Here is a 27,577-nt window from a genome sequence, read left to right on the forward strand (position 1 = left end):
GATATATACACATATATATCTTCTATAGACGTGTATATTTAACATATACATGTGTATATATATTTTATAAATTAATATATAACTATATATATATATATATATATATATTGTAATGTATATATATTGTTGTATATTTTATTTAAAGTAGTACATATACATTGAATAGTGCGTATATATGTGTTATTGTGTATATATGTATATATTTTTTAAATTCTAATGTAGTATATACTATATATAAAGTGTATATATATTGTTTAACGTATTTAAAATGTATATAGGTGGGTATATATAGTGTATATTGAATTTTTTTTATTTTTTTGACCAAATTTTTGATCGGGTTTAGGTGAGTTTGATTGGATTGGGTTAAGTGGATCGGGTTAGGGCTATTTTTAAAAATTTTACTGTTGAACCCGGACCGACCCAGCCTACTTAACCCCAATTCGGACCTGGTCCGGCCCACAACCCGGCTAAATTTAATGGGCCAATTCTAGGTTGACCAGGCCCGGCCCACTTAACACCCTTAATATATAGAAAGAGAAAGAGGACGGTCGATGAAGAATTTAATTATATTTTACTTTCTCTGTCGAAATTTATATTACCCATTTTCCTTTTGAATCAGTCCCAAAAGAATGACATATTTATAAAGTTAGTAATAATTTAATTTTAAGATGTCCCTTTTACCCTCGATGAAATGATTTACAACCATACAAACATATTGAATTTATTTAAAGCCACAAATTTTAAAAATCTTTCTTTCTTTATTAAATTTTGTGTCAAGTCAAACTAACTCACATAAATCGAATGATGAATTACTTATAATACACGTGTTGAATGGAAGCCACATCTCATGGTCCCTACCTGTATGCCTTGGTGAACCTCTCACCTTTTATGCAAAAGAAGCGAACGATCACTATAAGGGTCGTTTGATAGAATGTATAAGAATAATGATTAATAGGATACATTAGTAATATTTGCATTAATAATACTTGTATTAGTAATACATGTATTATTTATGTCAGCATTATTTCTTATACATTGTTCAATAAGGTGTATTAAAAATTATATGCAATAGATTATTTGTATAAAATATAGTTATTTACCAAAATACCCTCCCTTTGCTTTGTATATACTCTCTTGTTGTGCTACTTGATTTTCTCTGGAGGCCATCACTAGAAGAAAACTGCTTATTACCTGGGAATTTTCATAGGGATAATGTGGTAAAATCCCCAAGTAATTTGATTACCTGCGAATTTTTTTACCAATTATAATCCAAAGGAAATACCTTCGTAGATAATTAATACCTGCGGATTTATAAAATCTCTAGGTAATTTAGCTGCAAAAATAAATTCCCAGGTAAGTTATTTGCGGATTTATTTGTGATTAACTATCAAAATTTTGCATGAATTATTTGGTAAAAGTTCATAAAAAAGAATTTTACCTGCAGATTTCCACGAAAAAATCACCAATTATTCCCCACGAAGATTCTCAAGTAAATTCCTAGAAAATTTAGCTGCGTAAATAAATCTGCAGGTATATTATTTGCGGATATATTTGCGATTAACTATCAAAATTTTGCATAAATTATTTGGTAAAATTCCATATAAAAAGGATTCTACCTGCGGATTTTCACGAAAAAATTCACAAATTATTTCCCACGAAGATTGCCAAGTAAATCCCTAGGTAATTTAACCGCGAAAATAAATCTGCAGGTACGTTATTTGTGGATTTATTTGCGATTAGCTATCAAAATTTTGTATGAATTATTTGGTAAAATTTCATTTAAAAAAAAAGGATTTTACCTGCAGATTTTCATGAAAAAAATGACAAATTATTCCCCACGAAGATTGCCAAATAAATCCCTAAGTAATTTAGCTACGAAAATAAATCTGTACGTATGTTATCTACGGATTTATTTGCGATTAATTAGCAAAATTTTGAATAAATTATTTGGTAAAATTTCATTAAAAAAGGATTTTGCCTACGAATTTTCACGAAAATAATTCACACGTAAATTACTAGAAATATTTCATAATTAAGCAAAAATCTATTTAAAACCTTCAATAATTCTCAAAAACATCATTCAAAACAAGTTTAATGTAAACCATTATATCTAACAAAAAACATAATTCAAAACATCCACATCAATAATGTATGATTCTTAAATGGTCCAAAACAAAATATTTAAAACTTGAATCGTCAATAAAAGTACCAACCATCAGGATCAGAATCACTTTCATTCACGTTATCGGGATTATCACTTTCATTCACGTCATCAGAGTCATCATAACTTTCATCCTCATAAGCTTGTAGTCTTCTTGAGATGGCCGTTCATTGTTTGAAGATGATTTATTGTAGACATGCTTCATCAACAAGTGTAATTCCTTTCTCATCCTCTTATTTTTCTTTCGCTCATTGCAACTGAGCATACAAATCAGCATTTGAAGCATCAACCTGAGACTTAATCATCTCATCAATTTCTTTTGGCAAAGTTGATGTTGAATTGTTAGTTGCCTTTACACTTCGACCTAGGGAGCCAAGACCTTTGACTCTTCCTTTTTTATTTCCACCAGCAGATTGCACTCAGATATCCATTTCAGTTAACTGAGTCGGCTGACTAGCTGAATTAGTTTCTCCATCCACAGCTGATGCACTTTGAACAGCTAATATTTTTTGTTTCTTTCTTTCAAATTCATTCTGCATAAGGATATGTTAAGTCAGACCATAAAAAGTGGTAAGAAATAATATTATTAGCATAAATTATATTAGATTATAGACTATCTGGTGCTACATTATTAATAGACTATCTTCTCATTTTCATAGTGATGTTGCATTTCACCAACATATAGCACTTAAGCAACAGTAAATCATTGAACTAGATGACAGCAACAGAGATTTGTATATCTTTAAATATCTACCAGATGACAACAATAGAGATTAGTCTATATATGTGACAAGAACAGAGACCAATAGCCCAACTTACAAACCATTAGAAGTGTCCTATTTTCTATTTAGATCTTCTAGTCTTGGGTTTTTGTGTTACAAAAAGGGTGCTCTAGCTCTTAGAAGACCCTTGTAGAAGATTTTTATGGACTAGTTCATCTAATAACTCAAAAAAGGCTTTCATAGCATGGGACAAACTTTGTATACCTACTACTGCTAGAGGTATGAATTTGATCTCAATGGCAGCTTGGAACAAGGCAGCCATTGCAAAGCTTCTTTAGAACTCGTGTAAAAAGAAGTACGCCTTGTGTATACGGTGGGTGCATAGCTATTATGTTAAAGATGGATTGATATGGGATATCATTCCTCTGCAAGCTTTGTGCAAGGTTTTGCAAAAAGTTTCCAAAGAAAAGAAGTACTATATTAAGGTTGGTGTGAGTTATGTAGTTGTGATAAGTATAGAGAACTACTCCATCAAGGAAATAAGCATGAAGTTACAAGGTATTTTTTCAAAGGTACACTAGAAGAGACTTGTTTGTAATAGTTTGGCACCAGGAAAATGGATTTTTATTCTTAGGTTGGCCATTTTGGAAAGGTTATACACAAAATACAGGCTACATAAATAGGGTATGGATGCTACTTTCAGAGGCGGAGCCATAATTTTAAGTCTGTGGGTTCAAAATTTCAAGCGAAGACAACGAACTCAAGCTAATGTATAACCTTAGCGAAAGTAACTAACAAATAAGGATATTTAATATATTTTAAAAAACGGTAAATTACTTAAACACTATAAATTAAGCATTATCATTACAATTACATTCGGCAAGTTGTCATGTTTTGAAAGTGATCAATGGTCACATCATTTGAAGATGATCAATCATCTGTTCAGTTCGGGCCACTGGCAGAACTCTTAGTTTAAAATGACATTATGAAGAAGCTTTTGTCAGCCAGAAAAACAAAAAAAGAATATAAGGGAAAGACCCCTTATATCTGTCAAATTACGTTAGTAGTAATTTTTAGGGAAAATTACGAGCAGCTGGAACAACTACGCAACTCAGAGAACTGCACATCAAGAAATAAATGTTTGACTACACTCTGCAACATCATTAAATCTCTGAATCCGAAAACCATTGTACACTATGAGAACTTGTCCTAGTGAGTTTAAAAGTTTATGCCAGAATACAAAGCACAAACACGAAAAAGAAAATGAAGCAATTCATACGTAACAGCCCTTGTACAAAATGTAACAATAATAAGTGCATTTCATGTCCACTGATGAATTGGTATAAAGATTATGAAACAAGTGCAGTTTTCATAGGCTTTTGTGGGTAATAGGGAGGATAATTTAAGATTAAAGGGGCAATAATATCTGGAACTCATTTAGAAACTGTCAAAATATAGACAATGCCCATGTTTTCTTATGACTGTCGCAGCTTGCGCACCTCGACTAATTCCAAGGATATCTGCTACCTCCAACCAACACAAGCCTATCCCCCAAGTCTAAAACAGTTTAGAACAAATCACCTAGTATCAGGTGTTGGTTGTATAAAGTGTTTTAAGAAATTTACACCACCTATTCTAGCCATTATGTTAAAATATTGGGTTGGATGCTCAGATAGTTTACACAACTACTCTAGCTCCGCCCCTGGCTACTTTAACTTGTCGCCTATGTAATGGAGTTGTAAAAAGTCATCAACACTTTTGTTGAGTTCTTAATTTTCAAGAGAGGCTTGGGCAAAGCTTTACGTTAAGCTGGCAAGGGATTACAAGGTCAACATCCCGTTGGCAGGATGAAATCACATGGACGAGTTCTCATTCTAGTGTAAGATCAGCTACTTCTCATATTTTGAGGATGTGTTTAGCATGTGCATATACCAAATCTGGCCAGAAAGGAACAACAGACACTTTTAGAAGAAAGTTGGTGCAATGAAGATAGTGGTGAGAAAGATAGTATAAGATGTGTTTTTTTGTTGCACGTAAGCAGTTTAAGCTTGCAATGACATTAGCACAACTGAATTTCTACCGTGTATAAGTTGAAATGTAGGTAGATTAATTAGGAGTTACTAAGTTGTGTTATCAGACTTAGTTTTTGATGTGTTGTAATGATCTCTTTAGTAATAAATGGAGTTTAGTTACCAAAAAAAGTGATTATGATTAGGTAACTAATTAAGCCACTTAGCCGATCAACGTAATTTTTTTAGAGCATTTCATATGTAGCTTACACATATTAACTAGGTTTACAAATCTCAACAACTAGGGCTCATTTATTTTCATAAAAATTAAAACTTTAAAAGCAAGGGATTCACAGAGTAGCTCGACAACTCAATTTGGGAGAAGGTTCTGCCAAGGAGGAGGGGAATGCTTGGCCCAACTTATTCACCTTTAACCGTACAACATCTACTGGTATGAATCTTAATTTTAAAGCCCCAACTGTTATTGACGGCAGACGTAATCCTAGAAGCACCTAAAATTGATCAGACGGCGGAAGAAATACTAGAAGCACCTGAATTGATCAGACGGCAGACGTAATACTAGAGCTACTTCTATGGCAGGTATTAAGGGGGTTGCAACTAGAACCATTAGTGTCATTGATCAGCCGGAGATCAATTGAAAAGGAAAGCTAGCCAACACTCTCCGCCCTGACTGCCTATCTACTTGTGCTCGTAGCTCGATCAGAAATCAAATTATGGTTCGACTGAGGAATCTACAGTGAATATTCACCAAGACAAAGTATGATATTAAGTGAAGGAAAGCAGAATTTTAAAAAAAAGTTACTTGCATTCCCACCAAAACAGAACAACGTAGAAAGGTAAACATAAAGATTTGGGGAGGGATAAGTTGGGTAATTGACGGTAGATTTAACCGTACAACATCTACTGGTATGACTCTTAATTTTAAATCCCCAACTATTATTGACGGCACACGAAATACTAGAAGCATCTGAAATTGATCAGACGATAGACGTAAAACTAGAAGCACCTGAAATTGATCAGTCGGCAGACGTAATACTAGATATACTTCTATGGCAGGTATTAAGGGGGTTGCCACTAGCACCATTAGTGTCATTGATCAGCCAGAGATCAACTGAAAAGGAAAGCTAGCCAGCACTCTCCGCCCTAACTGCCTATCTACTTATGCTCGTAGCTCAATTAGAAATCAAATTATGGTCCAACTGGGGAATCTAAAGTGAATATTCACCAAGACGAAGTATGATATTAAGTGAAGAAAAGCAGAATTTTTAAAAAAAGTTACTTGCTTTCCCACCAAAACAGAACAGCATAGAAAGAGAAACATAAAAATTTGGGGAGGGAGAAGTTCGGTAATTGATGGTAGATTTAATCGTACAACATCTACTGGTATGACTCTTAATTTTAAACCCCCAACTGTTATTGATGGCAGACGTAATACTAGAAGCACCTAAAATTGATCAGATGGCAGATGTAATACTTGAAGCACTTGAATGAAGATCCATATAGCTAATCCAGTAGTATTAGTGTTATTCTCACAGTTTTTGTTCTTCGATCTCTGTTACAATCTGTAGTGTCTTGTACTTCGGTTATCGTATTATTTAGTTATTCTTCAATTTTAGAATGCTGTGTAATGCTTCCCTTAGTAATATCAGTTATTTGTCTGTTCTTCAAGTCCTTACTGTCATTGTTGTTACATGTAATATCATTTATTTTCCATTACTTGATCAGAAATAAGAAAAATCAATGTTAACCCTCATACAGATACTAAAGTGCATCCACAGTTCAAGGATTCTACATTTTGGTTTAGTTGCTGCATAGCAGGTATTTAAGCCCCAACTTTAACTTCTATAGTGCCCCCTCGGCCATTGGTTTTTGGAATGGTTAGTGTGTCTCAGAAGTTCTTAAAATAGTATATGGATCAGTACTAGTGAATCGAAATAGGCCACATACAGCTTCACTAGACAGCAAACCACAACAAGAACAACAAAATGTCAACAAAAATGCTAATGAATCGAAATAGGCCACACACGGCTTTACTAAACTTCAAGATTACAACAAAAATCAGATTTTAAGAGTACAAGATTGCAACAAGTTGTAGTGAATCGAAATTGGCCCCACACGGCTTCACTACTTCAAAACTGAAATGAACTCAACTAGTAAATAGAGTAAATGAACACTTACATAAGTAGCTTCAGCTTTCTCATTTACCTAACTTTCATCACTTTTCTTGAGATGAGTTCGAAAATAAAATTCTGAAATAGAAGGATCTTTTCCAGTAGATTCTTTCTATATTCGAAAAAAGATATGTATGTTATCAACATTGAATATGATATTATTTTCTTCAAAGAAATATATTTGAAAAGATTTATAATTACCATTCTCTTATAGATCAATCGATGAGGTACACAACCACCGGTATGAAGTGATGCACCGGCATTTGAATCACGATTCTCTTTATTTCGTTCAGACTTTGTTTTGAACTCATCAGACTCCCAATACATCTTCATCTCCTTGAATACTGCATCTCCCATCCAATGTGGTTTCCGAGGCAATTTTTTTCTAACATCTTGAAAAAGTTGGGTCATTTTTTAAGATGTCCTTTTATTAAAATTAGACCATATAGCATCATTATAGCATCATTATAGTGAGGAAGACACTTAAATTTCTTATGCATATATCAAATGAATAAAATATTAGTTATATAGTCCCCCAATTATATTTATACATGAATCAGAATGTATAAATTTTTTACCTTGAATTCCTCAAACCACATCTCGCGAGTAGACTCTGGAAACTTCTTCCATGATGGTCTAGCCAATTCAAACTTACTCCGAATGCAATTAGCAATACCATCAAGTTACCTTGTATGGATCAAACCTACATAACATATAGTAGTTATCAAACATATGCACGTATAAATAGTCCATCAAAATATATGTATTATTAAACATTAGTCGTATTACCCATTCCCTTTAGGTACAATCCATATTTGATTATCATCATCTATATTGTCAACTATATTAGGTGAGGTGGCTGGAGTCCTGTTGGCCGATGGCGACATTAATGGTTTAGAATCTTGATTTGTAGGTTGGGCCGGATTAAATTGAGGTGGAGATTCAATAATAGCAGGCTGGGGTTGGTTGATACCAAGATTAGGTTGAGACTCATTTAAATGAAGTAGACTAGTGTGGAAATAGAGGGGTTGTGATGGTATTATGGAAGGCACAACAATGTTATAAGTCTGGGATTGATTGACCTTAGGATTTGGTTGATGTGAGGAAGAGTTATTCACATCAGGTGAACCAGAATGAGATTGAAGGGATCCTGACGGAATTATGGGAGGCAATTGAACTGTTTGTCGCTCTAGTGTCTGTTTTTTTTTTACTTGAATTCTTTTCTTTTCCATTAGGAAATCCAGCTCTTTTAGATCCTACACCTAGCATCTGCAACAAATAAAAACAGAAAAAATAATATATTAATGATTTAATTGATGAACAACATATGAATAAAGGTGATCGATAAACATTTTGAGTAACAATATCCATCCCAAAATAATGATGCAGTAGATATGATTTGGCAGTAGATAGCCGTAGTAGATCACAAAGTTTCAGAGAAACATGATCAACCTATTATTCAGAAAGGAGCAGGGCAATGACAATGGTGTGCAAACTACGTAGCTGGGGAACGAGGCAGAACTATAGTACTTTGGGATCAGACTTAAACTTCAAACCTCTAGCTATGAGCAATCAGTTTGTACATGGAAGAATGCAAGTTAACAGCATTGATTTTGAATGTGATTTTATAGTTGTGTATGGTCTACATACCATACAAGACAGAACTAGTATGTGGTCAGGCCTCAAGAACTTGTCAGATACTTTTCAACTATCGTGGGTGATCATTGGAGATTTTAAAACAATCTTGGAAGTGGATGATAGAGTGGGGAGTCTAGTGCAGGATACTGAAATAAGAGACTTCTCCAACTTCTTCCAAGACATGGACATATCTGAATTAAAATCAGTTGGCAGAACTTACACATGGACTAACAGTCACGTCCATAGCAAGCTAGACAAGGCTATAGTAAATGCTGAATGGGTACAGAAGTTTAACCATTTAGAGGCTGAGGTGATGGACCCGGGATGCTTGGATCATTCTCCAATTGCAATCATGTTAGATGAAAAGAGATCTACTGAAAGATGACCCTTTTAAATTTTTTAATATTTTAGGTGATCACGACGAGTTCTTAAGCACTGTGCAACAAGTTTGGTCAGAGCCTATATTAGGTAATAATATGAAGGGTGTTTAGAATAGAATGAAGTTGGTTAAAATAGGTCTGAAGAGGCTGAATACAAAGGAGTTTAATAGTATTAAGGACAAGGTTCAGATGATTAGAGATAAACTAGCTGCAATCCAAATTCAAATGAGAGACATTAACCAACTCCCTGAACTATTAAGGAAAGTAGGTAATTTTTTTTTAAATGGAGGGAGTAATTACTTTTAACAACTAGATTGTTTAATTTAGTTTCTTTTACTTTTTTACTAAATTATACTATCAACATTATTCTTTTCATAGATTTATCTCATATATTCACTGTCAGTGATTTCTTTACAATCAACCCAATATAGATAATTATTTTTTTTATATAGTGAGTGTTTAAATGGTAAAACCGATTTGTGATATCATGTGTGTATGAAAAGGGAACCAGATGAGAAAATGACATTATAGAGGAGTACGACAAAGGCCATGGGGAAAATGGGCGGCCGAAATACGTGACCCAAAGAAGGCTGCACGAGTGTGGCTGGGAACATTTGATACTGCTGAAGCTGCGACACTTGTTTATGATGAAGATGCACTTAGATTCAAAGGCAAAAAATCCAAACTCAATTTCCCTGAAAGAGTTCAATCTGGAAATACTCAATATCTTGCTATAATTCATCATCATCATCAACAACAATTATTCGATCATTATCAGCAGCACTATTCGTCCAATAATAATAATAATAATAATACTTTCAACTTAATTCCTCATATGGTCACTCAACCTAATTTGTATCAACAATATTTCCCTAACGTTCATCACTACACAGAATTACTTCCTGCTGGCAGCAACAATAATATTGATCATATGATGAATTTTGGGGTTTCAGAACCAAATTTTTATCATCAACAATCATCATCAGGAGGTAATTTTGCTTCTCCGAATACATCACTGGAATTACATTAACAATAACAACATTAATCAAGTTATTATCATAATCAAGAAGAAGACTTTCTGAGATTTCCAATGAATTTTTGGAATTCTTCAACTAGTACTGGACCACCTAGTGAAAGTAATTGGGATGATTTTGGACCTAGAAAGTAATTTCTTCATCTTAATTTTAAGTTGGTCATGTGAAGACATGAAGGTATCTTGAGGATGCCTGTAAGTCTGTAGTGATTTATGTTAGCTTTGTTTTTTATTTATTTATTTCCACTTTATGAAGTAAAATCCTGCGCTTTTCTTTTCAAAGTAGTTCTGTTATCATGAATCTATACGAAATATATTTGTGCACTTTTCTACGCTGAAAATTATTACCATTTCCTTTACTTCACCTTTCCCCCCAAATTCCTACTCCAATAAGTATTTCATCAAGCATCTAAGTTAATTATGCATAGATCTTCTAGTGTAAGTGTTTTTAAAAAAGATATTTACAAATAAGCCTCTTTAAAAATTGAGTTTGTAACTCCAACCAAGTTATATAGTTAAAAACTTATTTGTTGCCTGCTTATCGATCAACTGTTAGGACATGTGGAGTTTTGATGATAGACAGATGAATGAAACATGTTTTAAAATCTGGTCCATCTAAGTGAACAAAGCTAAGCTGCAGACAAGTTATGGATAAGATGTCTCTGCGTACAAATAGAAATGGATAATATCTATCACATCAGAAGTTGAGTGGAATAAAAAGTTCTGCAAAAGAGTCCTAGTCAAGATGAAGAGAAACATAAAATAGTGCAGAAGTTGGATTGATCAAGGAGTCCAGCAATAAGAGACGAAACTCCTATTAAATCCAAGAGAGAAAGAGGCGGCAACAACAATGGAAGAGTCACTTGATAGAGTCATACTGGAGAGAGTAGTAGACATCAAAAAGGACATTATTAGTGGAGGGCTTAAATACAACAAACAAAATTAAAAAGCTGGGTACTCAAGCACTGAAAAGAAAATCAACAATCAGCATATCAATTCACATACTTGAAGAAGAACCTGATCTCTTACTTAGCAAGTCGTAGACTGTGTGTAGTAGGTAGGTTCTTTGAGTTGTAATGAGTCATTTTTCTAGTCTCAGTGATCTATAAACTGTGTTAGGAATTGTGTCTTCAAGTTGGGGAACTCGAAGACTTGGGAACACTTATCTTGGGAAGATTTGTGTTTTTGTAGTGATAGGAGTTAGAAGTTTTAATTCCTAGTTTACAAGAAGTCTTATAATTCTGTTGATTGTTGAAGCTCAAGTATTATAGTGAAGTTGGGGTTAAATCCTGTAGAGGTACAGGTTGTGATTTTTTACACCTTTCTTGAGTTGGGTGTTTTCTACGTAAAAACACTGTGTTCAGTATTTACTTCCGTGAACCACGTCTACTTACTTGTTCCACAGATAGGTAATTAGTTGGGCTTGTACTATAACAAGTGGTATTAGAGCGAGGTTGTGTTAAAAAAGGCTAGTACCTAAGAAAAGATCAATATGTGAATTCCGCACCTCCTACTGGTCACAGTGAAGGTCAGTCAACTACTAGACCTTCAATTTTTTATGGCTCTTATTTTATCTGGTGGAAAGCAAAGATGGAGATGTTTATTCAAGGTGAGGATTATGAATTATGGGACAGGATTACTGATGGTTCCATTATTCCAATGAAGACGGTGATGGTGAACAAGTCAAGAAAGTAAGGAGTGAATTTACTCCTGATAACTTATTGGCTTTGAAGAAAAATGCAAAGGCCAAGAACATCTTGGTATGTGGACTAGGACCTGCTGAATACAACAGGGTATCCACTTGCACCACTGCTAAGCAAATTTGGGATGCACTGGTAAATGCGCATGAAGGCACTTCTCAAGTAAGAAAATTCAGGATCTTTCTCCTTTTCACTGAGTATGAGGCTTTCAAAATGAAGGAAAATGAAACCTTGCATGAAATGATGACAAGGCTTACCACTTTAACAAATAAGCTGAATTTCTTAGGAAAAGTCATCTCAAGGAAGAACAAGTTGAAAAGGTACTGAGGGTATTACCTAAATCAAAATGGAATGTCAAGGTGACTGCAATCAGGGAGGCGAATAAGGATCTTGAAGGCATGACTCTAGATGAAATAGTAGAAACTTAAGGACTTATGAAATGGAAGTTTATGGAGTCAAACAACGAGCAGCTCCTGAGAAAATCTTAGCATTGAAAGCTTCTGATAGTGATGAGGAATTTGAACTTGATAAGGAGCAAGTTGCCTTCATAACTAAGAACTTCAGCAAATTCTTCAAGAAGAAAAAGGGAACAAGTACTAAGAAATATTCTAATGACAATCCAAATGGGTGCTACAAATGTGGCAAAACTGATCATCAGACTAGAGACTGTCCAGTCTGGGAAATAGAATGGAAGAAGGAAAGGGCTGAAAAGGAACTGAAGGCAAAAATAAAAGAGGAGCATGCAATAATAGTAGCCTGGGGATCTGATTCAGATGAAGATGAAGTTGATGAAACTGCATTCATGGCCCTTGGGGATTCAGATCTAGATGAAAAAGATGAGGAATCTGAGGTAAGTATACTCGAACTCAAAGAAAAACTAAAATTATTCTCAAAGTCAAAACTTGTTTCCTTGATGATTGCATTGATTGATGATTTCCAAGAGTTAACCTCTGATAGGGATGAATTGTTCAACAATCTAGCAAGTCTTAAATTTGATCTTATTGATTTAAAGGCTTTCTCAGATACAGTTGACAAGAAAAATTGCATTCTCAAGAAACAGATTGCAGAACTTGAGATTTCAAACAACAATCTTAGGTCTGAAGTTCTCAAATTAACTCTCACTAAAAATGGGAAGAAGGCCATGAGTAAAGAACAAGAAAATGCTGAACTTGAGCTTGTTAAATACAAACAAGAATGTCATGATTTAACTAAAAAAATGAATAAGTTGAATCAGGAAATCTCTAAACTAAAATTGGATCTTGAAAGGGCAAACAGGTGGACAAACTCCTCTAGAATTGTTCACAAATTAAGTGAGAAAAATTTCAATGAAAAGGCAGGTTTGGGATTCCACAAAAGTTTTGATGATCCAAAAGATTTATTTTACATCTGTGGAAATCTTAGACATCCCACCATTGAATGTCCAGTAGCTGCAAAAAGCAGATCAAATAGTCAAAACCTGGCTAATAGATCTTCTCAGACCAAAAGGGACAAAACTAGTTCTGATCAGAGAAATAGGTTGCACTACATGTTGCCTACATGGACTAAGAGAAATTTCTAAGAGAAATTTAATTCATACTTTCACTCATAAAAGAGGACCCAAGCCTGTCTAGGTTCCTAAGGCTAACCTTTGAATTCTTTTGCAGGAGAAGGTGAAAGGAAACAAAAGGCACTGGTAGTTAGACAGTGCTTGCTAAAGACACATGACTGGTGATAAGAAAAATTTCCTTTCACTCTCCAAAATAAATAGAGGAGGAGTTTCTTTTGGTGATGGAAAAAAGAGAATCATAACTGAAATTGGAAAAATTGGCTCATCTAAGTCAAAAATATTGGAGGATGTCTATCTTGTAGAAGGATTAAAGCATAATCTGTTGAGCATCTTACAGCTGTGTGATAAAGGTAATAAAGTTATTTTTACTGTTGCAGGAGTCAAGGTCAAAAAGATGGATACTAAAGAGGTTTTGCTCACTGCAAGGAGATACAAAAATATATACAAAGCTGACATCATGGCACTACCAGGACCTGAGCTGACTTGTCTGAGTGCTATAGAAAATGATCCCCTCCTTTGGCACAGAAGACTTGGTCATGCAAGTCTAAAATAACTAAATATACTTTCATCCAAAGACATGGTATTGGGATCATGTAGTGTATGTAAGAGGGAAGAAAAGTTAGTAGTGCATGTGTAAGAGGGAAGAAGGTAAGATCCTTTTTTAAGTCAAAGAATCATTTTAGTACTACCAAGTGCCTTGACCTGTTCATAGACTTATGTGGACCCATGAGACTTTAAAGTAGAGGAGGAAAAAGGTATGTGTTTGTAATTGTTGATGACTATTCCATGTTTACTTAGACTTTGTTTCTAGCCTCAAAAGAAGATACCTTTGGTGTCTTTGAAATCTTCATTAAGAAAATTGAAAAGAAACTAGGCACTTCATTAGTTTTCATAAGGTCTGACCATGGTTAAGAATTTAAGAATGTAAAATTCTTGAAATACTGTTCAGGAAATGGTATAGATCACAACTTCTCAGCACCTAGAACACCACAACAAAATAGAGTGGTGGAGAGGAAAAATAAAACTTTGGAAGATATGGCTAGAACAATGATGCTTGCAGCAAATGTTGCTAAAAACCTTTGGGACGAGGCAATAAGTACTGCAGCATATATCATAAATAGATGCATGATCAGACCTTTGTTAGAGAAGACTCCCTATGAATTACTAAAAGGAAGAAAGCCTAACATCTCTCACCTTAGAATCTTTGGATGTAAATATTTCATACATAATAATGGAAAGGATAATTTGGGAAAATTTGATGCTAAAAGTGATGAGGGAATCTTCTTAGGATATTCACTTTATAGTAAAGCATATAAGATTTTTAACAACAGAACAAACTGTGTTGAAGAAAGCATGCATGTGATCTTTGATGAATCCTGTGTTAAGACTAACCTGCAGAAAGAAAATGATGTTGAGGAACAGGTTACATAACCCGGTTCATTGACTGAAGCTACCAAACTTGGAGGCATTTCAACAGAGGGAACTAAAGCTGAAGGCACAGTGACGGGGGAACTGAGTCACCAACTACCCCAAATCAAAATGTCATTAGTGATCCCAGTAGCTCACTAGGCTTGATTCCAAAAGGGTACAAGGATCAAGGATCACATCCTACAGAAAATGTTCTCACTGAACTCACCTCTGGGATTACTACAAGATCTAGACTGAGAAGTATGTGTGCTTTCAAGGCATTTCTATCAGAAATAGAGCCAAAGAAGATAACTGAAGCATTGCTTGATGCTGATTGGATCATACCTATGCAGGAAGAGCTGAATCAGTTTGAAAGAAGCAAAGTATGACACTTAGTTCCTTTTCCAAAAGACAGATCAGTAATTGAAACTAAGTGGGTGTATAGGAATAAAGTTGATGAGCATGGAACATTCACAAGAAACAAGTCAAGGTTGGTGGTCCAAGGATATAACCAAGAGGAAGGAATCGACTTTGATGAGACTTTTGCTCCTGTTGCAAGACTGAAAGCTATAAGATTACTTGTTGCCTTTACTGCCTACAAGGAGTTTATACTCTATCAGATGGATATGAAGAGTGCATTTCTGAATGGCTTTCTTAAAGAGGAGGTGTATTTCAAGAAACCTCCAGGATTTGAAAGCAAGGAGTTTCCTGATCATGTGTATAAACTAGATAAAGCCTTGTATGGGCTGAAACAAGCACCTAGAGCTTGGTTTGATACTTGAAATGTGAATTCATGACTTGAAAATGATTTAGTTTAGTTACTTGAGAAATGAATTAGAGAGTTAAAAATGGTTAAGTGTAGTGTTTTGAAATGTTTACTAATCACTTAAAAAGTGGATTAGCGACTTGAAAATGGTTTAATGTAGTTCTTGAAAGGTGAACTTGTGTTTTGAAATTTGTAAAGTGGAATCACTTGAAAACGTGAATTCATGACTTGAAATTGGTTTAGTGTTAATACTTGAAATGTGAAAGCATGACTTGTAATTGGTTTAGTGTTGATACTTGAAATGTGAATTAATGACTTAAAAATGGTTAAGTTTAGTCACTTGAGAAGTGAATTAGAGAGTTTAAAATGGTTTAGTGTTTTGAAATGTGTACTATTGACTTCAAATTAATCAAGTGTAGTTACTTAAGAAGTGAATTAGTGACTTGATAATGGTTTAGTGTAGTTACATGAAAGATGAACTTGTGTTTTGAAATTAGTAAAGTGTAATCATTTGAAAATGTGAATTCATGACTTGAAATTGGTGCACCTCCTCCTGTAGAAGAAGATATTGATGCAGATTTGATTAATCTAATTCCTGAAGATACAGACATGTTTGGTAGAGTGTTTATCAAGCCTGATGGATCTTCGTAAGCTTATTTTTCAATTGATAGGTTCATTTTTTTCATTAATAAAATATTCAAGAGTACATACTTATTATGTTTACAGGTGGTATCCCGCGTCAAAAGAAGTTAATGAGGCTGTAAGAAAGAGCGTTATGAGACTTTTTACATATCCTTGGCACTATAGTCCCTAAACAAGCCATGTTTCAAGAGTTTAAGGTATATTAGATTTAATTATTATTTAGTTAACTTTAATATGTATATATATATATATATATACTAGTCATATAAATTCATATAACACTAGTCAATTGATTTTCAGACAATGTGTTGTTGGTTGACAAAGCACGATCAGGCTATTTCTACAATTTTTGAGAGACATGCTACTATGTCACATCAGATTGCACATCTTAGACGGGCCTTAACACAGGCCGTTGCTCCTGATTCAAGTAGCGAAGAGGAAACAGATAGTGATGAGGAGTTTGTTGGGGAAACTCGTTAGTGTTGTTGGACTTGACTTTTAGATAATTTTTAGATATTTTGAACTTAGCTTTTAATTAGTGAAAAATCTTTAGGATTTTTTTAAAGTATTTTGAATTTTTTGGATTCATTGTTTAAGTGTTGCCGATTTAAATTGCTTAAATGATTTGTTGATGTAGTGTGTTGTATGATTATTGTAATAATGTGTGTTGCATGAGGAATGTATATACTGAATTGCATTTTTACTTGGCAGGTGGGATGTAAAAAATGCAGATTTCTACCTAAAAAAATGCAGAAAAGCGACAACGGTCGTCGTTTTTTATTCATTATGAAGAACAAAAAGCGATGACCAACGTCACTTTTTTATTCACTATGAAAAACAAAAAGCGACGATCAACGTCGCTTTTTATTCATTATGAAGAACAAAAAACGATGACCAACGTCGCTTTTTATTCATTATGAAGAACAAAAAGCGACGACCAACGTCGCATTTTTTTCAAAAAGTATTTTATTTTTCTCAAATTACGACGAACAGCGTCAATTTTTCTGAAAAAAATATTATTTTTTTCAAGAAAATGACGATGTTTGTCGTTTTTTGTTCATCGTGTGTTCTTCACACAATGAATAAAAAACGACTCACAACGTCGCTTTTTGTTCATCATGTGTTCTTTACATGAAGAACAAAAAGCGATGCACAACGTCATTTTTTCAAAAAATAACTAAAAAAATTCTTTTCTCCAAAAGCGACGTTGTTCGTCGTAATAAAGCGACGTAGGCCGTCGTTTTTAAAAAAACAACACCCCTTTTGAGACGGAAAAAAAGCAATGGATTTTCATATTTTGCCCAAAAAACGACACTGGCCGTCGCTTTTTGGCATTTTTTAGAAGTGCATATAAAGTTAATACCTTTGTCCGAAGGGCTATGATGACCTGGAAGAAAAGGAGAAGGGACAAAGGTGTTAAGGCTATCATATGCACGAAAGTGCAGTGCATCCATCTGATCTAAGCAGAGGATACAAACGGACACCTACAACAGACAGGATATCTGGCGCTATACCATTGTTTATAGTACTATAGGGGTTCTCTAGGAAACCCATTCCATTAGCCACAAGTTGTTCACTGTACTCTATAAGTAGGGATCCATCACCTATAAAACATCTGAAATCAAACCTCTAACAATACAATATACTATTTACTTGTTCTTCAAGCTTTAGTTTTTCTTTACTTTCTTGCTTGCATGTAGCTCTTAGGAAGGAGATCCTCGCCCTCAAGAAACGTTGTCAAGGGATCTATTCACCAATTTTTTCTTTACTACTACTGTACTTTATTTTTCTTACGTTTATGCATTGTCTTTCTTTACAAAGATAACCAATCCATAGGTAAATAGATCATAAATAGAGTTAGTTAACATGCCTACTCTTTACCTCATTTACCAATATAAATTTACCACTTTCAGGGAAAATAATTTGGCGCCCACCGTGGATCTAGATTGGTTCACTAAAATAAGGATGAACAACTCATAGATCTAGACCTGTCAAAATGTGAACACCAAAAGTAGGTATGTAGAACTCTCCCCTGAGATGATGATGTGAACGAATGTGAGGCACGACCGCCAGCCTTGAGAACACCAAGGACATCCTCCTGAATTTCACTAAGGTGCAGAAGGAACCGGTGAAACAGATGGAGATACATAAGAAGAAGATGGATGAGTTTGAAAATGACTTGGTCCAGATAACCTCAAAAACCTTTGGGGGAACCGTTGAGGAACCCAGAGTGAAGATCAGGACCTAGAGCTAGATGAACACACTTGAAACACCTAGACTTTGGACCATTGAAAGAAATTCTCCATTTGATGACATTGGGGTGGGTACAACGAGGGGCATGAGTCGTACCCTTTGGATACGAGTCATATCCACTCTCTCCTCCCCTCTCGTACATTGATCAGCCTAGGAGTATAGTATACTATCCACTATATGAGTGACCCTCCCTTCAATCGTACCTAAGCGTACGAGTTATACCTACGCGAGTCGTATGGTGCATGACACTTGCTGTAAAATGAACTATTTTTTATGCGAGTGTTGTATACGGTTGAGGGCATGATTCGGACCCTTTGAATATGACTCAAGATTTTGTATTCGTACCCTTAACAGTATAGGTGACCTAGGAGAAGCCTAGGGTATGAGTTAGGGTACCACTTGTACCCTAGGGTACAGTTCGTAAGGTGAGTCGTTCCTATGCACGAGTTCTTTTTTACAGTTTTTAACTAAGGGCCTTGTGGTTATTTCCCATGCCTAAAACCCTAAGTCCCCTCACTATATAAGTGTATGTGGCCTCCCCAAACACATTTAGTGGATCAAACATCCCAAACACTCTCTCAAACTCATCTTTGAAGAATTGGAGGCTAGGGTTTCAAGGGTGATCTTCAAGAGGCAAAGTAAAGTCAAGACTCTTGGTGAATCAAGTTTTCTAAGGCATGTAACTCTTCCCCTTGTTAAATAAATCCAAACCCATGTATTTTACACTTGGATTATTAAGTGTAAATGGTGATTTTGGAAATCAAATGAAAAGATTTTTGTTGCCTAATGATGAATAGTGTTGCCTAACTCTAAGTCACAAGCTCATGCACCACCCAGCTGGTGCGATCACTTAAACGATGCTTTTGTCTCTTACGCGACTTAGCATAACAACCAAAATGTCTCCTAAGTGATACCACGCTCGCTTAAGTGATGGCCAAATTGCTTAAGCGACACTGGCATGCCAGACGCCCATCACTAAGCGACAACCAAGCCGTGTATGTGATGAGGTGGGCTTTGCTTAAGCGATGCCTGGTCGCTTAAGCGATAACTGCCTAGCGACTCAATAGTTGTTTAGGCGATGCCTAGGTGGACAACACCCTTATTTTTTAGATTCTTTCACCATTTTAGAGACATGGAGCTTAGGGATCAAGTTTCTTGATATTTTCTTCCATTTCTAAGATTGAGTAAGCTTCAAAGTCCTGTTTCAACTATTTTTCTTCGTTTTCATCATTTAAATCTTGTTTAAAACTCAGATTGAAATGTGGAATTTAGGGTTTGGCCCGAAAGGTCCAAATTATTATTTCTTTGATTCAAACTCATATTTCATCCCCTATTCATTTGGGTTTTCTCCTATAAGTTTCTTTAATCTTGGACAATGTATTTTTGGACTAAAATTTCAGTCTTACCGTTCTTTTATGATAACACATTTAGGGGGTCCATTTTGACCTCAATTTAGAAGTGGGCAATATGGGTATCATTGTCTTTATTTTGACTCGTAGATTATTTATTTGTGTGTTTTAGCTAATTTTTGAGTCCGCGTATGAGGTGAAAGCTATGATTGAAGGCTTTTTAGGCCAATTTTTGGCATTCAATATAGGTTTTGGCTTAACTTTCTTCAGACTAGGTTCGGTAGTTAATAATAATATAAAAGCATGCTATGGTTATGGGGTACAATAGAAAATATGTTTAGGTTATTTATGTGCCCATGTAGTGGCCTGTGTGGATAATTCTTGGTGGTTTTGAGACATTATTTGCTATGTGTGATCGTGTGGGGTCTTATATGATGTTATAGCCTGGTACTTGATACATGTATGTTTGGTTGTACTCTTTTTGGTAGAAAATTCCTAGGTTTTGGGATATACATGGTATCAATGATATTTTCTTACATGTTTCACTTGATGGTTACTGGGTTATATTGGATCATGGATGGTTAGTTTATTTGAGTGGATTCATCGCTCATATGGTTGGTATATTGGTTGGATATTGGATAATCTTATTTTGGTTGGTTGTGAGGATTACATCCTCATATCATATTATTTCATGAAATATATGTACCACCGTAGAAATACTGGAAACACTAGATTTTTCTGATAAAAAATATGACATCTTTAAAAACCCTCAGCCGATGTATGTGTCGGAGTTGAGTTATGGATATTGGTATTGTCTATTGGTTGTATATGGGTTGGCGAACTTTCCATGGATCCTACCTTAGGAGCACAACTCGGTAGGTGTATACGGAGGTTGTGCGAAGACCTCGTGCTTCCTCATCTTCTTCATTGCATTCCATATATATATTGCACCTATTCTGTGTTGTGTTTTTGGTTCTTGATGTGATATCTATTTATATTCCTTTTGCCCTACTTGTACATAGTATACATGTATAACTTTATTTTCTTCTTGTATTAGTATTTGTTATATGTGTATATAGTATAACTATTAGTGGAGACGGTGTGTGCTATAATTTTGGACATTTTCTGATTGCAGGTGACATGATGTGTTTATATGCTTTATTTCTACTTTACTCAGTCAACTTATGATACCTAGTAGTACAACTGGACTGTACTCATCCCTACCGTGCCCTTTCAGTGCAGATCGAGGTATAAATGCGCCACACGAATAGCTAATTCAGGCGGCATTTGGAGTATATTTGAGGAAGCGAATGTCCTATGTTTCAGGAGTTAGCTTACTACCTTTTCCTATCTATTTTCATGTCTTATTTAGAATTCTGAGACATATTTTAATCCTTTTTAGACTATCATTTTATCTTTTGACATTCGAGATGTATTTAGTAGTTCTTACACTGTGACACCAAGTTTTAGGATATTATATGGTATCTTTGGCTGTGTATATGGTATCATTGCCTATGTTTCTCTTGTTTTTGCTCATATGTGTGGTTCGACTCTGTTCTATGAGTCTTGACTTGGGTTTTGGTATTATCTCTTATTTCGTATCATTGACTCTGTTCTATGAGTCTTTCCTTGGATTTTGGTATTATCTTTCATTTCGTATCAGTTTGGGTGATAGGCTAACTTGTCAAGGCTTGTCGTGACAAGTGTCATCATGACCTTTGATTTTTGGGTCGTTGCATATCATAAGCTGCCAGTGTTTCATCCTTTTCCGTATTTTATTTGGCGAGAAAACGATATTGACCCTCTTAAAACTATTTCAAAAAGTTTGAGAAAATTTTGAAATAATTTTAAGAAATTCACAGAGTCACCACTTGATTATAATAGAAAAAATCAAGAAAATTTTTAAAAAGTTTCAAAGGTTCAAAAATAGAAATAAAACTTTAAAACTAGAGAAACTGGGTAAGGGTTCAATTAACGCCCTAAGAAGGTTTATAAAAAAAGAACTAACTTGAAAGGATGACTAACTTTGTGAAAGGGTTACTTTTATAAAGAGAAAATTATCCCCTATAGTATTATTAGGTCTAAAATAACAAATTTTAGCAACACTTTTAGATAATTGCATTAATAGCAATTTAGTTACAAGTTATCGCAACTTATTAAAAGATATATTATTTTAATTATTTTTTCAAAATGCATTTTTAATTGTATAATTTAAAATCAGTTTCATATTTATAGGGTTGTAATCAATATCCCCTTAAATTGTGTATTGATAATTATGACAATTATATATTATCTTTTATTTAAAAGATTGCACACTTTTATCAAATAACTTTATTGAAAGAAGATTATGTGTAAATCAAATTAATGTTCCAAAAAAGTATGTGAATCACTTCTCTCTCTCTCCATTCAAATACTCAACCTTTCAAAACTTTATTGAAAATTGTTTCTCCATTAACTTGCTCAGTAATATTCATACTCTTCCCTTGAAAATATAAGATTGAGAAAAAAGTGGGTTTCATATAATATTCATCTTTTTCATTGAAAAAAATGGGTTTCAGACAATAAGCATCTTCTTTCCGAAGAAACACAAAATTGTTTTTTCATATTGTTTTTACAGATTCTTTAAATTATCAATGCATGTACAATTTTTGTTTAATAATAATAGTTATTCTTGTGTGTCTAAAAAATATTTGATTGTTTAATTTTTTAGTTCAAAATCTGTATAAATTATTTATACAAATTGTATGTTTTTTTTATTTGAGTATGTTCCAAAAGATTTGAAGATTTCCTTGATATAGTATGTAATAACATACATTTCCTTGATACATTATGTTATTACTTAAACTATATATTTGTTGCAATAATCAACAGATCGTCTTCCAACTATCAAAAGCTAAATATTGTTGTATTTTTATGTTCTTATTTTTGTATTTGTAAATGTATGTAGGAGCGAAAAATATATAGTCATTGGGCATCGTACATTAAGGTTGATGTTTTCGATGATCTTATGTTAAGATGAAAAAAGAAGTACTTTGAAAGGTTTGAAAATTCTTCGTTCGGGCATTTTTTGAAGATGTAATAGCTTAAAGTGCAGTTTAGTCCCAAAAATGTATGAAATTTGAATGATTATAAAGTGCACTTTTTGATGATTTGTATGAAATTTGTATGTGTGCCAGTTTAGTCCCGAAAATGTATCCTATGAATGTTAACAATTAACATACTGTTAACACCAATCAATTTCAACATTTACACGACCACAATATTTTTTCTACAAAACGACCTTAACAATTAACATACCGTTAACATTCCATCTTCCTCCATACATAACAAGAAGCGAATGTACCCTTTCACCGTTCATTAGTTTGATCAAGTTCAAACCTATTACTGAAGTTGTTTAAAAAGAATAAACGAAAATTTGATAGAAATTGAAATTTCGTAAGATGAGAACATAAATACGTTTAAGATGGTAATTAATTATATGAAAACAGTTTATTGAGATATTTAAGGTGATGAAAATATTTGACAATAATTGATATCCCTATTTTTGGGATATAAGAATCTTTTTTTCATATATATAATTAATATTTTTTTTTAATTAAAAGGAAAAAAAATGTTTTTAATTTTTATTTTTTTTATAAGATTTGCTACAACTTGAAAAAAATGAAAATTATGCTATAAGTAGTAATTTTCTATCTAATAATTTCCTTATACAGTTTTTTCTCTTTTATAAAATCATTTATTTATATATTTAAAATTGGCATTTGTTTATTCAAACAAGAAATATTCTACTTGTATTAGAAAATGTTACAACATGTTTCGCTTAATCCATTACTAATTTCTAAGAAAAAAATATGAAATATTTCGCTTAATTCACGATTAATTTTTTAGAGACGTTACAAAATATTCTACTCGAGAAATACTTTACTTAGTTCATAATTAATCGCGAAAAGTTAGAATTTGAGAAAAAGAGCCAAGAAATATTCTAATTGAGAAAATTCTAATTATTTCATAATTATTTCTAAGAAAAAAATTATGAAATATTCTACTTGAATTAAGAAAAATCTATTTAAACTAAGTGGTACACTTGAATTTAAGAAAGAAATAAGTTTGTGTTTTTATGACAAAGAAAGAGAAATTACATTATTATTATTATTATTAATAATAATAATAATTAAAAAAAAACCGGTTTTGCTATAAATAACACCTTTGGAGAATGTTAAGGGAATATCACGTTAAAAGTATTTTATCAATTATGAAAAGTTAGAATTTACAAGAAAGAAAAAAAGAACTTATCGAGTTTGAAGAAAACTATTTTAACCCAAGTAGGCAATTTGCCATAATATGAACAAGATGAATGTCATTTTAAAATAAAACGTTTAACAATTTTTCTTTTGAGATGAGTTTTGTTAAGAAAAAATGAAGCAACCACCCTAATTTATTTAAACGAGATAAATTAAGGGAGGAAATTACAAATTAACTAAAAGTTGTGATAAAATAAAATGGTAACACCTTAGGAGATTTATCTAGATTAATTAGTTAGAGTGTTCAAGTAAATACAAATAAATAAGAATAAGAAATAAAGAAAGAGTTAAAATTGGGCCCTTTAGGCCCATTAATGGGCTGGCCAGCTTTTGTGCCTAAATCCCATGGATTTCAATCCATTATTTCAGTGTATATCATCTGTATACTGCAGATATTCCCCCCAACGTTTTTGTATATCTGATATATATTCGACTGTATATCCGCCATATATGCACATATTTTAATCTTCCACCTGAACACCAACCTCACCTCCCATTTTTCACTGTATATCCCATGTATACTGTTGTATATCTGTGTATACAACTTTGTATCAGCCTATTTTTCTTTATGCATTAGTCCATTTTGGATTTGATACGGGTCTTGACTTGATGCAAGTTGGGTTTAACCCAATGAAATGCGAGAGAAGGGAGTACTAGGGAACGGTGGAGTTCATGCATAAGAGATGAAAGGATAAGGATTAGCATGCGCCTATTAATAATATGATGATCAAAATGGTATATCAAATGCCAATTAGACAAACCATAATAATCAACACATACGATATGGATCATGTGCTAATAATAATAATAATAATAATAATAATAATAATTTAATTATTATTATTATTATTATTATTTTAAAAATGACACTAACAACTTAGAAGGAAATCAGTAAGCCATTCCAAGGAAAACAAAAAGTGACTTAACGCAACATGGACGAAGGACAAAGCTTTCATATTCCATATGCTCAACTACCCGATTCTTCATCGCTAAACACTTTTGACACAGACCACTATTTTTTATGCAGTAAATACAAAGGCAGATTCGAATTTGTCTCGTATTTGGCCTAAATTTAGCAAAGAAGAAGAACACCAGCTAATATTTTGACAGGTACCCAACTTTTAACTAGGTAAAAATATGAAAATTTCAAAATGTAAGGACCCTATTGTTAAACTGACTACTACATCATTCGGGCAGGAATCAAGCATAATGCATTCAAACACATACTATTACACCCTTTGAGACGAAACGAATAGAAACTAGGCCGAAAATTGTTCCGAAGACATCTCGGGCGTCAAATTTCTACACTATCTAGATGTTTACTATTACTGCTTCATATATAGCCTTTGGCCAGCATCAAATGTTTCAGCAAGATTAAATAAGGTTCCCATCTGTGAGCAAGTAAAAAAAAAGGACAAGTACAAAATCGAAAGTGACTTTACCTTTAAAAAAAAAAAAAATATTTGAGGAATTACAACTTACGAATGAATCAATATAAATAAATAACATTAAAGGACATCTTTGACTGAAAGAATCATGGATATGTTTCTTTTCTTTTCTCAAGCATTTTAGGAAAAAACTTACGGAAAATAAAATGGCTACTGTATGTTCCAACAAGACCAACATGGTTTATGATGACTTATGCAACACAGTCAAAGGCAAAGGAGCATATATAAAAAAAACTGAATACAAAATAACAAAATTCCACAGAAGCAGAACACACCACTGTGAAGTTCATTGACGCAGAATCGAAGAATAAAAGAGAAAAAAAGATTACCTTTTTCCGGGCAGCAGCTGGGACTACGAATTTTTGCAAACAAAACTTCCGCCACCATACGTTATGATTTTCGGTACTTCCGTATTTTGACTTTCCATCGGAATTGATTTTCGAGTGTGTTCTTCGAGATTACGTGAGGTTAGAAACACGCACCTCCAAAACCCCCTAATGTTTTTCCTAAAATCTCCAAGAATCCCCCCAGCCTTCTTCCACTCAATCCCTATTTATAGAGGAAGAAGAGAAACATATCCCTAAATTTCGGATTGAATAGGCCTTTTCTATTTTGGATTGAATTTTGAGTTTGAAAATACACGATCTTGAGCAAAAAAAGTCAAAAAGGATAGGCTTTAGATTTGCAAAATGCAGAGATAAAGATGAAGAGAGACATGTTTTTGTGATTTAGCGAAATATAACCGTGAAATCAGTCAATTTACAGAACCACCAATTTGATGTATTCCATGATTTTATTTTTTACTTTTTAATTATGCTCTTATATAATATTATTTAATCTTATTTTACCCTTTAACTTATATTACTTTCAATCCTAATTTATTTTTACTTTTATGTTTTTCCGTAGATTTCTATGATTTTTTTATATTAATCACTATGATTATTTTTTTTGAAAGTTCAGTTGTCTGTACGTTTCAGTGCCAACAGCCTTGGAATATATTGATATCCTCAATAAATTGCTCAATTGGCCTGATATTTTACAACAGTTTAATCTCCTTAAAATTGTGTTGTGATTCTTTATCTGATCACTTTAAAGTTTGCCTCTTTTTGGTTAGGACTTGATAAATGATCGTGATACATTTATCCAGTGTTTGATTTCCAAGGAAGAAGAAGTATCGGTACCAAAGTAATAAAAAGTAACGCATTAGGAGTGGTGAGAATGCTAACTATTTGTTTACTAGTCCTTTTTATATCTGTGTTTTGATGATCATTGATTATATAGGTAATAGCTGATGGTGCTTATGCTTTGCCTAATCGACGGTATTTTTCCTATGTTCAGGAAGCATATTGAACCAGACCTTCATCATGCTCAGGTAAATTTGAAGTCTCCAGTGGTAATTTGTCATTCTTACAAATCTTATTCTTAATTCCCTATTTATTTATGCAGATTACAATTAACAACAGTTTTGTGTCATTATTTAGAGAGCCAATTTACAAGATCAAAAGAAGAAAGAATATTGGAGTTGATTGATCCATCAATAAGAGAAAGAAAACTATTTTATTTATTAATAATTTTTGATAAATTTAAAATTTATAATAATTAAGGGCATTTTAGTAAATTTATCAGTTACGATGCAGTATCATACCATTAAACCAAACAATAAAACTGTTATTAAACAGCTCTGAACGATACAGTTCATCCAAACATTGTATTTTATAATACCATACAGTATAATACCATACCATACTGTACCATAAATTATGAAACCATGACAAACCATCATCCAAACAATGTTAAGGATCGTTGTTTGGTCTTTTGAAGCTATTCGTGGGTTTGGTCGGGTCGACGTTGTTGTTGGTTTGACTGTTTGATTGGAACTGTTGATGCTGATATTGTTGTTAATGGCTGATGACCGGTGGGTTTGGCCATTATCAGCTGTTGATATTTAAGTTGTTGACATTGATATTGTTGTTAACGGTTCTTTTACGCATATTTGATTGTTGGAATTGGTTTTGCTGTTGTGGTGCTGT

At 33.5% G+C, this 27,577-nt stretch overlaps 1 protein-coding gene and 1 pseudogene across 1 annotated transcript; one reads left to right on the plus strand and one right to left on the minus strand.

Annotated features, from left to right (window-relative positions):
• Positions 1 to 2,079: 2,079 nt before the first annotated feature.
• Positions 2,080 to 26,311, minus strand: LOC107850699. Its single transcript, XM_016695405.2, has 4 exons — positions 25,877 to 26,311; positions 7,663 to 7,787; positions 7,286 to 7,469; positions 2,080 to 2,694 (listed from the first exon to the last, which is right to left on the minus strand). The coding sequence occupies exons 2-4, from the start codon at positions 7,761 to 7,763 to the stop codon at positions 2,581 to 2,583; spliced, it is 399 nt and encodes a 132-aa protein (XP_016550891.1). The 5' UTR covers positions 7,764 to 7,787; positions 25,877 to 26,311; the 3' UTR covers positions 2,080 to 2,580.
• On the plus strand, positions 9,220 to 10,957 carry LOC124889693 (annotated as a pseudogene).
• Positions 26,312 to 27,577: the final 1,266 nt, after the last annotated feature.

Source organism: Capsicum annuum, chromosome 12 (assembly GCF_002878395.1).
Source record: "Capsicum annuum cultivar UCD-10X-F1 chromosome 12, UCD10Xv1.1, whole genome shotgun sequence".
Taxonomy (NCBI): Eukaryota; Viridiplantae; Streptophyta; class Magnoliopsida; order Solanales; family Solanaceae; genus Capsicum; species Capsicum annuum.